The 13,036-nt window shown below is 46.6% G+C and overlaps 1 protein-coding gene across 1 annotated transcript in view; it reads left to right on the top strand.

The window, feature by feature from the left end:
• The window catches only part of LOC122550355 (IQ motif and ankyrin repeat domain-containing protein 1-like), a 159,804-nt gene that overhangs the window by 115,151 nt on the left and 31,617 nt on the right, over nt 1-13,036 (top strand). Inside the window, exon 14 of the mRNA XM_043691084.1 lies at nt 4,078-4,261. Within this exon, the coding sequence (XP_043547019.1) occupies nt 4,078-4,261 (184 nt within the window). The remainder of the gene's footprint in view (nt 1-4,077; nt 4,262-13,036) is intronic.

Raw genomic sequence — 13,036 nt, 5'->3', positions numbered from 1 at the left:
GGGAGTCCAGAACTAGAGAGCATGGGTTTAGGGTGAGAGGGGAAAGATATAAAAGAGATCTACGGGAAAACTTTTTCACGCAGAGGGAGGTACGTGTATGGAATGAGCTGCCAGAGGAAGTCGAGGCTGGTACAATTGCAAAATTTAAATGGCATCTGGATGGGTCTATGAATAGGAAGGGTTTGGCGGGATTTGGGCCAAGTTGGGTTGGGATATCTGGTCGGTATGGACGAGTTGGATTGACAAGTCGGTTTCCATGCTGTACATCTCTGTGAGTCTATGATTCTCGATAGGAGCGAGAGTATCGGGGTAGTTGTTATGAGGGCCTTTAACTTAACCAATATTGACTGCGAATACTATAGATAAAGTAGATTAGGTGGGTCAGCTTTTGTCCAATGTCTGCAGGAGGGCTTTCTGACACAGTATGTAGACAAGCCAACAAGGAGTGATGCCACAATGGATTTGGTACTGGGGAATGAACCCAGCCAGGTATTAGATTTGGAAGTAGGTGAGCACTTTGGCGATAGTGACCACAATTCAGTTATGTTTACAATAGCAATGGACAGGGATAGGTATAACTAGGGTAAAGGCAATTATGATGCGATTAGGCAAGATTTAGGATGGGGAAGGAAACTGCAGAGGTGGACACACTTGAAAATGCGGAGCTTATTCATGGAACAGCTCCTGCAGGTCCTTGATAGTATGTACCAATCAGGCAGGGAGGTAGTTGTTCAGAGAGGGAGCCATGGTTTATTAAAGAAGTTGAAGCTGTTGTCAAGAGGAAGAAGAAGGCATTTGTGAGGATGAGGCGTGAGAGTTACGGGGCTGGAGAGTTATAAGGTAGCCAGAAAAGATCTAAAGAGAGGGCTAAGAAGAGTCAGGAGGGGACATGAGAAGTTGTTTGTGGATAGGATCAAGGCAAACTCTAAGGCCTTCTATAGGAGTATCAGGAATAAAAGAATGATTAGAGTAAGATTAGGGCCAATCAAAGACAGTAGTGGGAAGTTGTGTGTGGAATCTGAGGACATAGGGGAAGGGCTTAATGAATACTTTTCATCAGTATTCACATTGGAAAGGGGCAATGTTAGTGAGAACACGGAGATACAGGCTACTAGATTAGATGGGATTGAAGAAGACAAAGAGGAGGTTTTAACAATTTTGGAAGATCTGAAAATAGATAAATCCCCCGTGCTGGATGGGATTTATCCTCGGATTCTCTGGGAAGTCAGGGAGGGGATTGCCGAGCCTTTGGCTTTGATCTTTATGCCATCATTGTTGACAGGAGTAGTGCCAGAAGACTGGAGGATCGCAAATGTTGTCTCCTGTTCAAGAAGAGGAGTCGGTAATTATAGGCCAGTGAGCCTTACTTTGGTTGTGGATAAAGTGTTGGAAAGGTTATAAGAGATAGGATTTATAAATGGAGTGAACAGAGCTTATAACCCTCCTGCTTACATCTCTCAACTTGGGCTCCCTGACTGTACCTAATTAACAAGGAGAAAGTGAGGATTCCAGATGCTGGATATCAGAGTCAAAACGTGTGGTGCGGGCAAAGAACAGCCGGTTAGGCAGCATCTGAGAAACAGAGCGTTGACGTTTTGAGCTTTAGCTCTTCATTGCATTCCTAATGAAGTGCATATGCTCAAAACAATGACTCTTCTGCGCCTTGGATGCTGCCTGACTGGCTGAGCTTCTCTAGCACCACACATTTGGACCCGATTAATGCCCAGTTACATTTTGTGGTCCATCTAGCTGACTGTTACAATCACTACATCTCTCCCCCTCTAAGTCTGGCCACATAGGCCTGTTCTTTTGCTGATAGCCTCTCCTGGGGGAGACCTCACAGTTTCTGACATCCGGCTGGATGTTCTGATAGGCTGGGTATGTTTTTTACTGCCCTAATTGTAAGGTTGCAGGTTTCTTGTGGTCCATTTGTTTGCCTCTCGTACCCACACTTTATATGTCACAGGACCTGACCTCATGGCGACCATGCCTTTATCCATGCAGGGCCATTCCCAAGGTTCCTACACCGAACTTCATCCCCTGAAGCAAAGTGCCTCTCTCACTTAGAGGATTCCCCCAGGTTCGAATCTCCTGTTCCCTGGATGCTGCCTGACCTGCTGTGCTGTTCCAGCAATAAAGTTTCAACTTTGATCTCCAGCATCTGCAGACCTCACTTTCTCCTGTATGGAGAGAAGGTCTTACGAGGAAAGGCTGAGGGACCTGAGGCTGTTTTCGTTGGAGAGAAGGGTGAGAGGTGACTTAATTGAGACATATAAGATAATCAGAGGGTTAGATAGGGTGGACAGTGAGAGCCTTTTTCCTCAGATGGTGATGGCTAGCACGTAGGGACATAGCTTTAAATTGAGGGGTGTTAGATTTAGGACAGATGTCAGAGGTAGTTTCTTTACTAAGAGAGTATCAGCGGCATGGAACGGCCTGCCTTCAACAGTAGTAGACTCGCCAATGTTAAGGGCATTTAAATGGACATTGGACATACATATGGATAATAATGGAACGGTGTAGGTTAGATGGGCATCAGATTAATTTCACAGGTGGATGCAGCATTGAGGGCTGAAAGGCCTGTACTGCGCTGTAATGTTCTATGTTCTAGTCCTGTGCTGTAACTTCATCAGAATGACACCACCTATAAAGTACACCTGGTGCTGCTCTTGGCATGCCCCCCTGTACTCTACATTGAACCAAGGGTGACACCCCAGCTTGATGGTAATGGGAGAATGGGTGATATACTGGATCATGAGGATACTGATTGAGATTTAATATGAAATAACTTCACGAAGGCCGCTATCCCATCACCAAGTGACCCTTTATTTACATGTGCACAGTGCATGATACTGACCCAGCTAGCTCAGAGCCAGCTCCTGGAGTGAACAGAGCTTGTAACCCTCCTGCTTACATCTCTCAACTTGGGCTCCCTGATTGTACCTAATTAACAAGGAGAAAGTGAGGACTCCAGATGCTGGATATCAGAGTCAAAACGTGTGGTGCGGGCAAAGCACAGCCGGTTAGGCAGCATCCGAGGAACAGAGAGTTGATGTTTTGAGCTTTAGCTCTTCATTGCATTCCTAATGAAGTCAGGCAGGCACACAGACAGACAGGCACACAGACAGACAGGCAGGCAGACAGACAGGAAGACAATCAGACAGACAGTTAGGCACACAGACAGGCAGGCAGACAATCCAGCAGACACAGAAAGACAGTCAGGTGGACACACAGACAAACAGACACAGTCAGACAATCAGGTAGACACAGACAGACAGGCACAGTCAAACACACAGGCAGACACAGAGAGGTACACAGACAGACAGTCAGACAGGCACACAGACAGATAGACAAGAAGAGAGATACACAGACATATAGATAGGCAGGCAGACGGACACAGACAGATGGACACAGACAGGCAGTCAGACAGACAGACACAGTCAGACAGACACACAGACAATCAGACAGGCAGAGAGACACACAGACAGACAGATAGATAGGCACACAGACAGGCACAACGACACATAGATGGGCAGGCAGATGGACACAGACAGATGGGAGACAGACAGGCACACAGTCAGACACACAGTTAGACACACACACAGACAGACAGACAGACAGAGAGCGGAGGTGTATTGGGAAGCTGTCCCTCAGTCTGTGTTTGGTTGAGCTAGTAATCAGTGAATACAGCACAGTGTGGTGAGGTGATGGTGTCGTGGTAACGGCACTGGATAAACAAGCCAGGAACCTCGGGCTAATATTCTGGGGGTCGCAGGTTTGAATTGGCCGATGGTAAAATTGGAATTCAATTAAACTGTAGACTAACTATGACCGTGTAAAACCCCCATCTGGGTCACTAATGTCCTTCAGGGAAGGAAACTGCCATCCTCACCTGGTCTGGCCTACACGTGACTCCAGACCCACAGCAATGTCAGAGTCAGACCCGTCTGCCCACATCCCCGAGAGCTCCGATTGGGTTATAATCTCTCCTCCTGGGGCTGCCTTTACCCCCGTGGGGGGGGGGGATCCTCTCTGATGGTTATATTCTCTGCTTCGTTTCCCCTCCCTCCCGTTTAGCATCATCGAGCTTATTTGCAATTGGCCAAATCAATCGGTAACCACACCGAGCAGCAGCGAGCCTGGGCTCTGATTGGGCGCAGCTACTTGTTCCGACATGAGAAGGACCAATCGGGTGAAGCTCTGCAGGAAGCTCAGAAGGCCTTTATAAAGAGCCTTGAGATCCTTGACCACAAGCTGCAAGGTAATCTACTCAGGCTGGGGTCTGGCTCAAAACGTGTGGTGCGGGCAAAGCACAGCCGGTTAGGCAGCATCCGAGGAACAGAGAGTTGATGTTTTGAGCTTTAGCTCTTCATTGCATTCCTAATGAAGTGCATATGCTCAAAACAATGACTCTTCTGCGCCTTGGATGCTGCCTGACTGGCTGAGCTTCTCTAGCACCACACATTTGGACCCGATTAATGCCCAGTTACATTTTGTGGTCCATCTGGCTGACTGTTACAATCACTACATCTCTCCCCCTCTAAGTCTGGCCACATAGGCCTGTTCTTTTGCTGATAGCCTCTCCTGGGGCGTATTTGCACAGGTGTGCTTCCTCTGACTGTGCCTCAGATGCTGATGATGTGTACTGGACGACAGCCCGCCTCTAGTACCCAGAGCGTGTCAGCCAAACCTCCTCCTCTTCAGGCGGTAACTGTGTTGAGCCTGCAACATCTGCCGTGTCCACCTTGTCCTCAGAAGTCTCTTTGATGCTAGGCGAAGGGGGAGACCTCACGGTTTCTGACATCCGGCTGGATGTTCTGATAGGCTGGGTATATTTTTTTCTGCCCTAATTGTAAGGTTGCAGGTTTCATGTGGTCCATTTGTTTGCCTCTCGTACCCACACTTTATATGTCACAGGACCTGACCTCATGGCGACCATGCCTTTATCCATGCAGGGCCATTCCCAAAGTTCCTACACCGAACTTCATCCCCTGAAGCAAAGTGCCTCTCTCACTTAGAGGATTCCCCCAGGTCTGGGAAGATCAGGTTTAACCTGATGTGGAATCTTCTCTCCATTAGCAACTTTGCTGGAGCTGTCCCTGTAGTTGCTTGAGGGGCAGTCAACAATCAAACAGGAACCAGGACAGTTTGATCAGAGCAAATTATTGCAAATACCGGAATCTGCTCTAATGAAGGGGCATCTAGAGTCAAAAACATTAGCTTGCTGTCTCTCTATGGATACTGCCTAACCCACTGTGATTACAGCATGGTTTGTTTTCTGGGCAGTTTGGTATCAAGAAAACATGTAGGCTGCTTCTTTAAGCCTACCTTCAAAGTTTGGACTGCTCTTTCTGCCAGACCATTGAATGATGGTTGACATGGAGCTATCCTTACATGCCAAATGCAATTTGACTTTTGGAAATACTAGTATTCCCTGCTGGTAAATGATGGCCCATTGTCTGTGACTAACACCTCCAGGAGTCCATGTTTTGCAAAAGATGCTCACAACATTTCAATTGTCATCCCTGTGTTTAACCAAGGAACTCCAAGCACATTGAACCACTTTGAATGGGCATTCACAATGACTGAGAACATCGAACACATGAAAGGACTGGCATAGTTGACGTGAAATCAGTACAGGCTTTATCTGGCAACTTCCATAAGTGTGGGGAAGCCGCTGGTGCTAGTTTTGTTGGCACTAAGGACAATGTTGGCATCCAGTCCTGGCCACCAGACATAATGTCTAGCCCCTGGCTAACCCTGGTGGGGTTAAGCCAGTACCTGGTGTTGGCCTTTACTTAGGACAATCACTCTGGCACCCCATAATAATATGGCGTTCTCTCCGGTGATCTGCTCTCACCGGGTCCAGAAAGGTTTCAGTCCTCCAGCCCCTACACCCCCTCCCTATCTCTGTAACTCCCTCCAGCCCGTACACCCCCTCCCTATCTCCGTCTCATTGAACAGTACAGTACAGGCCCTTCGGCCCTCAATGTTGTGCTGCCCTTTTATCCTACTCTATGATCAGACTAACCCACATATTCTATATTTTACTACCATCCATGGGCCTATCTGAGAGTCACTTAAATGTCCCGAATGTCTCTGACTCTACTCCCACTGCTGGTCGTGTATTCCCCGCACCCACCACTCTCTGTGTAAATAATCTGCCTCGGACATCTTCCCAACCCCTTCCCCTAATTGGGTGGCATGGTGGCCCAGTGGTTAGCACTGCTGCCTCACAGCGCCAGAGACCCGGGTTCAATTCCAGCCTCGGGCGACTGACTGTGTGGAGTTTGCACGTTCTCCCCGTGTCTGCGTGGGTTTGCTCCGACAATCTAGAGATGTGCAGGTCAGGTGCTAAATTACCCATAGTGTCGGGTAAATGTAGGGGAATGGGTCTGGGTGGGTTTCTCTTCGGAGGGTCGGTGTGGACTTGTTGGGCCGAAGGGCCTGTTCCCACACTGTAGGGAATCGAATCTAATCACTTTAAAATTATGTCCCCTCAGGATAGCCATTTCCACCCTGGGAAAAAGTCCCTGGCTATCCACTCTATCGATGTCTCATCATCTTGTACACCTCTATCAAGTCGCCTCTCATCCTTCTTCAGTCCAACAAGAAAAGCCCTCGCTTCCTCAAAGTTTCTTCAGACCCGTGACTAGCTCTGCTGTTCAGAGGGCAGGGAGTGGAAGGGCTGTCGTCACAGGGGATTCAATTGTGAGGGGAGTAGATAGACGGTTCTGTGGTCAAAAACGAGACTCCCGAATGGTATACTGCCTCCCAGGTGCTCAGGTCAGGGATGTCTCAGATCGGCTGCTGAACTTTCTGAAGGGGCAGAGTGAACAGCCAGATGTCATGGTGCATATCGGCACCAGCGATACAGGTAATAAACGGGATGAGGTCCTGCAAGCAGAATTTAGGGAATTAGGAACCAAGTTTAAAAAATAGGACCTCAGAGGTAGTAATCTCAGGATTGCGACCAGTGCCCCGTGCCAGTCAGAGTAGGAATGATAGAGTATTCAGGATGAACACATGGCTTGAAGGATGATGCAGGAGGGAGGGGTTCAGACATTTGGGAGATTGGGACCGCTTCTAGGGGAGGTGGGACTATTACAAACTGGACAGTCTACACCAGGCAGGACTGGAACCAATGTCCTAGGGGGTGGTTTTGCTAACGCTGTTGAGGAGGGTTTAAACTAATGTGGCAGAGGGATGGGAACCAATTGAGGAGGTTGGTGGACAGGAAGGAGGTAGTAACTAAAGCCTGTAAGGAACTAGATGATGAAGTCAGCGTGACTAAGGGGGAGAGTAGGCAGGGAGCAGAGGGTGAAGGCAGAGGGACTGGTGCTCTGAGGTGCAAGAAGTGTAGTAGGTAAGGCAGATGAACTCAAGGCTTGGAATAGTACCTGGGATTATGATGTTATTGTTATTATTGAGACTTGGTTGAGGGAAGGACATGATTAGCAACTAAATATCCCAGGATATGGATGCTTCAGGTGGGATAGAGAGGAGGGTAAGAGGGGTGGAGGAGTTACATTACTGGTCAGAGAGGATATCACAGCTGTGCTGAAGGAGGGCACGATGGAGGACTCGAGCAGTGAGGCAATATGGGCAAAGCTCAGAAATAGGAAGGGTGCGGTAACAATATTGGGGCTGTACTATAGGCCTCCCAACAGTGAGCATGAGGTAGAGGTACAAATATGTAAACAGATGATGGAAAGCTGTAGAGGCAACAGGCTGGTGGTGATTTTAATTTTGCCAACATTGACTGGGATTCACTTAGTGTTAGAGGTCTAGATGGAGCAGAATTTGTAAGGAGCATCCAGGAGGGGTTTCCAGAGCAGTTTGTAAATAGTCCAACTCGGGAAGAGGCCATACTGGACCTGGTGTTGGGGAATGAGCCCGGCCACGTGGGTGAAATATCATCAGCGGATTACTTTGGGAATAGTGACCACAATTCCATAAGTTTTAGAATACTCATGGACAAAGATGGGAATAGTGCTAAAGGAAGAGTGTTAAATTGGGGGAAGGCCAACCATAGCAAAATTTGGCAGGAACTGGGAATGTAAATTGGGAGCAGCCATTTGAGGGTAAATCCACATTCGATATGTGGGAGGCTTTTAAAGAGAGGTTGATTAGAGTGCGGGACAGACATGTCCCTGTGAAAGTGAGGGAAAGAAATGGCAAGATTAGCGAACCATGGATGAGAGGTGACATTGTGAGATGAGCGCAGAGGAAATAGGAAGCGTACTGCAAACAAACGGAGCTTTGGAAGAATATTAGAATGTAGGACCAATCTGAAATGAGGAATTAAGAGGGCTTTAAGGGCTCATGAAATATCTTTAGAATACAGGATTAAGGAAAATCCCAAAGCCTTTTATTTGCATATGAGGAGCAAGAGGGTAACTCGGGGAAAGGGTTAACCTGCTCAAGTGCAAAGGGGGAAGGTTATGCATGGCGTCAGAGAAAATGGGTGAGATTCTTTGAGTACTTTGCATCGGTATTCACCGAGGAGAGGGACATGATGGATGCCGAGGTTAGGGATAGATCTTTGATTGCTCTAGGTCAAGAAAGCATAAGGAGGGAGGAAATGTTGGACATTCTAAAAGTCCGGATGGGATCTATCCCAGGTTACTGAGGGAAGCGAGAGAGGAAAGAGCAGGGGCTTTAACAGATACCTTTGCAGCATCCTTGAACATGGTGAAGTCCCGGGGGACTGGAGAATTGCTAATGTTGTCCCCTTGTTTAAGAAAGGTAGCAGGGATAATCCAGGTAGTTACAGACCTGTGAGCCTGACATCTGTGGTAGGGAAGCTGCTGGAGAAGATACTGAGGGATAGGATCTATTTACATTTGGAAGAAAATGGGCTTTTAATGATAGACACCATGGTTTTGTGCATGTCTTACCAACTTATTGTAATTCTTTGAGGAAGTGACAAAGTTGATTGATGAGGGAAGGGCTGTTGATGTCATATACATGGACTTCAGGATATGTTTGATAAGGTTCCCCATGGTAGGCTGATGGAGAAAGTGAAGTCGCGCATTGGGTCCAGGGTGTGCTAGCGAGATGGATAGAGAACTGGCTGGGCAGCAAGAGACAGAGAGTAGGAGTGGAAGGGAGTTTCTCAAAATGGAGAACTGTGATCAGTGGTGATCCGTGCTTGGACCACTGATGTTTGTGTTGTACAGAAATGATTTCAAATGGGAGACTGATTAGCAAGGTTAGAGCTCATGGAATACAGGGAGAACTAGCCATTTGGATACAGAACTGGCTCAAAGGTAGAAGATAGAGTATGGTGGTGAAGGGTTGTTTTTCAGACTGGAGGCCTGTGACCAGTGGAGTGCCACAAGGATCAGTGCTGGGTCCTCTACATTTTGCCAATTATATAAATGATTTGGATGCGAGCATAAGAGGTACAGTTAGTAAGTTTGCAGATGACACCAAAATTGGAGGTGTAGTGGACAACGAAGAGGGTTACCTCAGATTACAACAGGATCTGGACCAGATGGGCCACTGGGCTGAGAAGTGGCAGATGGAGTTTAATTCAGATGTACAGGACATTGGTTAGGCCACTGCTGGAATATTGCGTGCAATTCTGGTCTCCTTCCTATCGGAAAGATGTTGTGAAACTTGAAAGGGTTCAGAAAAGATTGACAAGGATGTTGCCAGAGTTGGAAGATTTGAGCTACAGGGAGAGGCTGAAGAGGCTGGGGCTGTTTTCCCTGAAGAGTCGGAGGCTGAGGGGTGACCTTATAGAGGTTTACAAAATTGGGAGGGGCGTGGATAGGGTAAATAGGCAAAGTCTTTTCCCTAGGGTCAGGGAGCCCAGAACTAGAGGGCATAGGTTTAACGGGAGATGGGAAAGATATAAAAGGGATCTAAGGGGCAACTCTTTCATGCAGACGGTGGTATGTGTATAGAATGAGCTGCCAGAGGATGTGGTGGAGGCTGGTACAATTGCAACATTTAAAAGGCATCTGGATGGGTATATGAATAGGAAGGGTTTGGAGGGATATGGGCCGGGTGCTGGCAGGTGGGACTAGATTGGATTGGGATATCTGGTCAGCATGGACGGGTTGGACTGAAGGGTCTATTTCCGTGCTGTATATCTCTATGACTCTACAATAAGACTACAAGACAAACGAGCAGAAATTAGGCCATTCAGCCCATCAAGTTTGAACCATGGCTATTAAGCTTCTCAACCCCTTTCTCCTGCTTACTCCCCATAATCTTTGATCCTTTTGATATTCAGGAGCTTATCTATCTCTGTCTTAAATATACTCAATGACCTGGCCTCCACATTACCTGGCAGTAATTTCCATAGATTCCCCACTCTCTGGCTGAAGAAGTTTCTCCTTATCTCCGTTCTCGAAGGTCTTCCCTTTACTCTGAGGCTGTGCCCTTGGGTCCTGGTCTCTTCTACCAATGGAAACATCTTCGCAACATCTACTCTGTCCAGGCCATTCAGTGTTCTGTTTGTTTCAATTAGATCCCTCTCATCCTATTAAACTCCATGAGTATCGACCCAGAGTCCTCAAACATTCCTCATGTGTTAAGCCTTTTATTCCTGGGGCCATTCTCGTGAACCTCCTCTGAAACTGCTCCAGGGCTAGTACATCCTTCCTGAGATATGGGGCCCAAAGCTGCACACAATCCTCCAAATGTGGTATGACCAGAGCTTTATAGAGCCTCAGAATTACTTCCCTGATTTTATATTCAGGTCCTCTCAAAATAAATGCCAACATTGCATTTGGCTTCCTAACTACTGACTCAACCTGTAAGTTTACCTTGAGAGAATTCTGGTCTAGAACTCCCAAGTCTCTTTGCACTACAGATTTCTGAATTTCCTCCCCATTTAGAAAATAGTCCATGCCTCTATTCTTCCGACCAAAGTGCATCACCTCACACTTTCACTTTGTCCTCCATCTGCAGTTTCTTTGCCCACTCTCCCGAACTGTCCAAATCCTTCTGCAGCCTCCCCGCCTCCTCAATGCTACCTGTCCCTCTACCTATCTTTGTATTGTCTGCAAACGTAGCCAGAATGCATGCCGTTCCTTCATCTAGATCGTTATTGTATAAAATGAAAAGTTGTGGTCCCAACACTGAGCCTTGCAGAATACCACATTTCACTGGCTGCCATCCTGAGAAGGAGCCTTTTATCCTCACTGTCTGCAGAATGAGGGGAGATCAGATAGAGGTATTCAAGATGATAAAAGGTGTGGATAAAATAGATGTGGAGCAGATGCTTCCTCTTGTGGGGCATTCTAGGGTGAGAGATTATAGTCTTAGGATAAGGAGTAACAAATTCGAAACAGAGTTGAGGAGAAACTGCTTCTTTCAAAGGGTTGTGAATCTGTAGAGTTCATTACCCCAAAGTGCGGTGAATGCTTGGACAGTGAGTAAATTTAAGGGGGAGTTTGACAGATTTTTAATTGATAGTGGGTTATAAGGTTATGGGGAGAAAGCCGGAAAATGGGCGTGAGGAATATATCAGACATGATCGAATAGCAGAGCAGACTCAATGGACCGAATGAGCTAATTCTGCTGTGATATCTTATGACCTTATGATACAGCCATGCTGGTATCAACCCCCACTAGAACTGGCTGACCATTTAACCAGATGTTTGTTTTGATTGGATAAAAACCAAAAGAACTGCAGATGCTGGAAATCGGAAACAAAACAGAAATTGCTGGAAAAGCTCAACAGGTCTGACATCATCTGTAGGGAGAAATCAGAGTTAATGTTTCAGGTCCAGTGATCCTTACTGAGAACCTGCGGAGCTTTTCCAGCAATTTCTAATTTTGTTTATTTTTATTGGTTCTGTTTTGGATGTTGCTAAGCAATTTAACTGTTCCAAACCAGCTGTAGATGGACTTTCCAGGGTGTTCACTCTCCTGGATACCGGCCTATGAGTTCTTTTACTTCGTTCAGACCTCATGGGACTCTGTTGCTGCCTTAGAAGTTAAAAACCACCCATCACTAGGTTCTAGTCCAACAGGTTTATTTGGAAACACTAGCTTTCGAAGCGCTGCTCCTTTGTCAAGTTGATGTGGAGCAGGATTATAAGACATAGAATTTATCACAAAAGATTGCAGTGTCATGCAACTGAAATGATATATTGCACAAACCTAGATTGCTGTTAAGTCTTTCATAGAACATAGAACATTATAGCGCGGTACAGGCCCTTCGGCCCTCGATGTTGCACCACCCTGTCATACTCAGCTGAAGCCCATCTCACCTACACTATTCCATGTACGTCCATTTGCCTGTCTAATGACGACTTAAATACACATAAACCTGGCAAATCTACTGCAGGCAAAGCATTCCATACCCTTACTATACTTTTCTTTCAGAAAGGGTTGCAGGTTTCTGTTCATTAAGATGAAAGACTTAACTGAAGTCTAGGTTTGTTCAATATATCATTTCAGTTGCATAACACTGTGATCTTTTGCTACAAATTCTGTGTCTATTGATCCTACTCCACAGCTACCTGATGAAGGAGCAGTGCCCTGAAAGCTAGAGCTTCCAAATAAACCTGTTGGACTATAACCTGGTGTTGTGTGATTTTTAACTTTGTCCACTCCAGTCCAACACTGGTTCCTCCACATCTTATTCATGAAAGTTAGGTCACATGGGATCCAGGGAGAGCTAGCTAATTGGTTTCAAAGTTGGCTGAATGGTAAGAAGCAGGACATGATGGTTAAGCCAGTGAGCCTGACATCAGTAGGAGGCAAGTTGTTGGAGAGGATACTGAGGGACTATCCAACATTTGGATAGTCAAGGTCCAATGAGGGATAGTCAGCATGGATTTCAGATCTTTTAGAGTTTTTCAAAGAGGTAACCAAGAGGATAGAGGAGGGCAGAGCAGTGGATGTTGTCTATATGGACTTTAGTAAAGCCTTTGACAAGGTCCCACATGGCAAGCTAGTCATTAAGGTTAGGTTGCATGGGATCCAGGGAGAGCAAGCTAATTGGTTTCAAATTTTGCTCAATGGTAGGAAGCCGAGGGTGATGGTTGAAGGTTGTTCCTTGGACTGGAGG

The sequence above is a fragment of the Chiloscyllium plagiosum genome, chromosome 5 (assembly GCF_004010195.1).
Source record: "Chiloscyllium plagiosum isolate BGI_BamShark_2017 chromosome 5, ASM401019v2, whole genome shotgun sequence".
Lineage (NCBI taxonomy): Eukaryota > Metazoa > Chordata > Chondrichthyes > Orectolobiformes > Hemiscylliidae > Chiloscyllium > Chiloscyllium plagiosum.
This window is presented reverse-complemented; position numbering and strand designations above follow the sequence as displayed.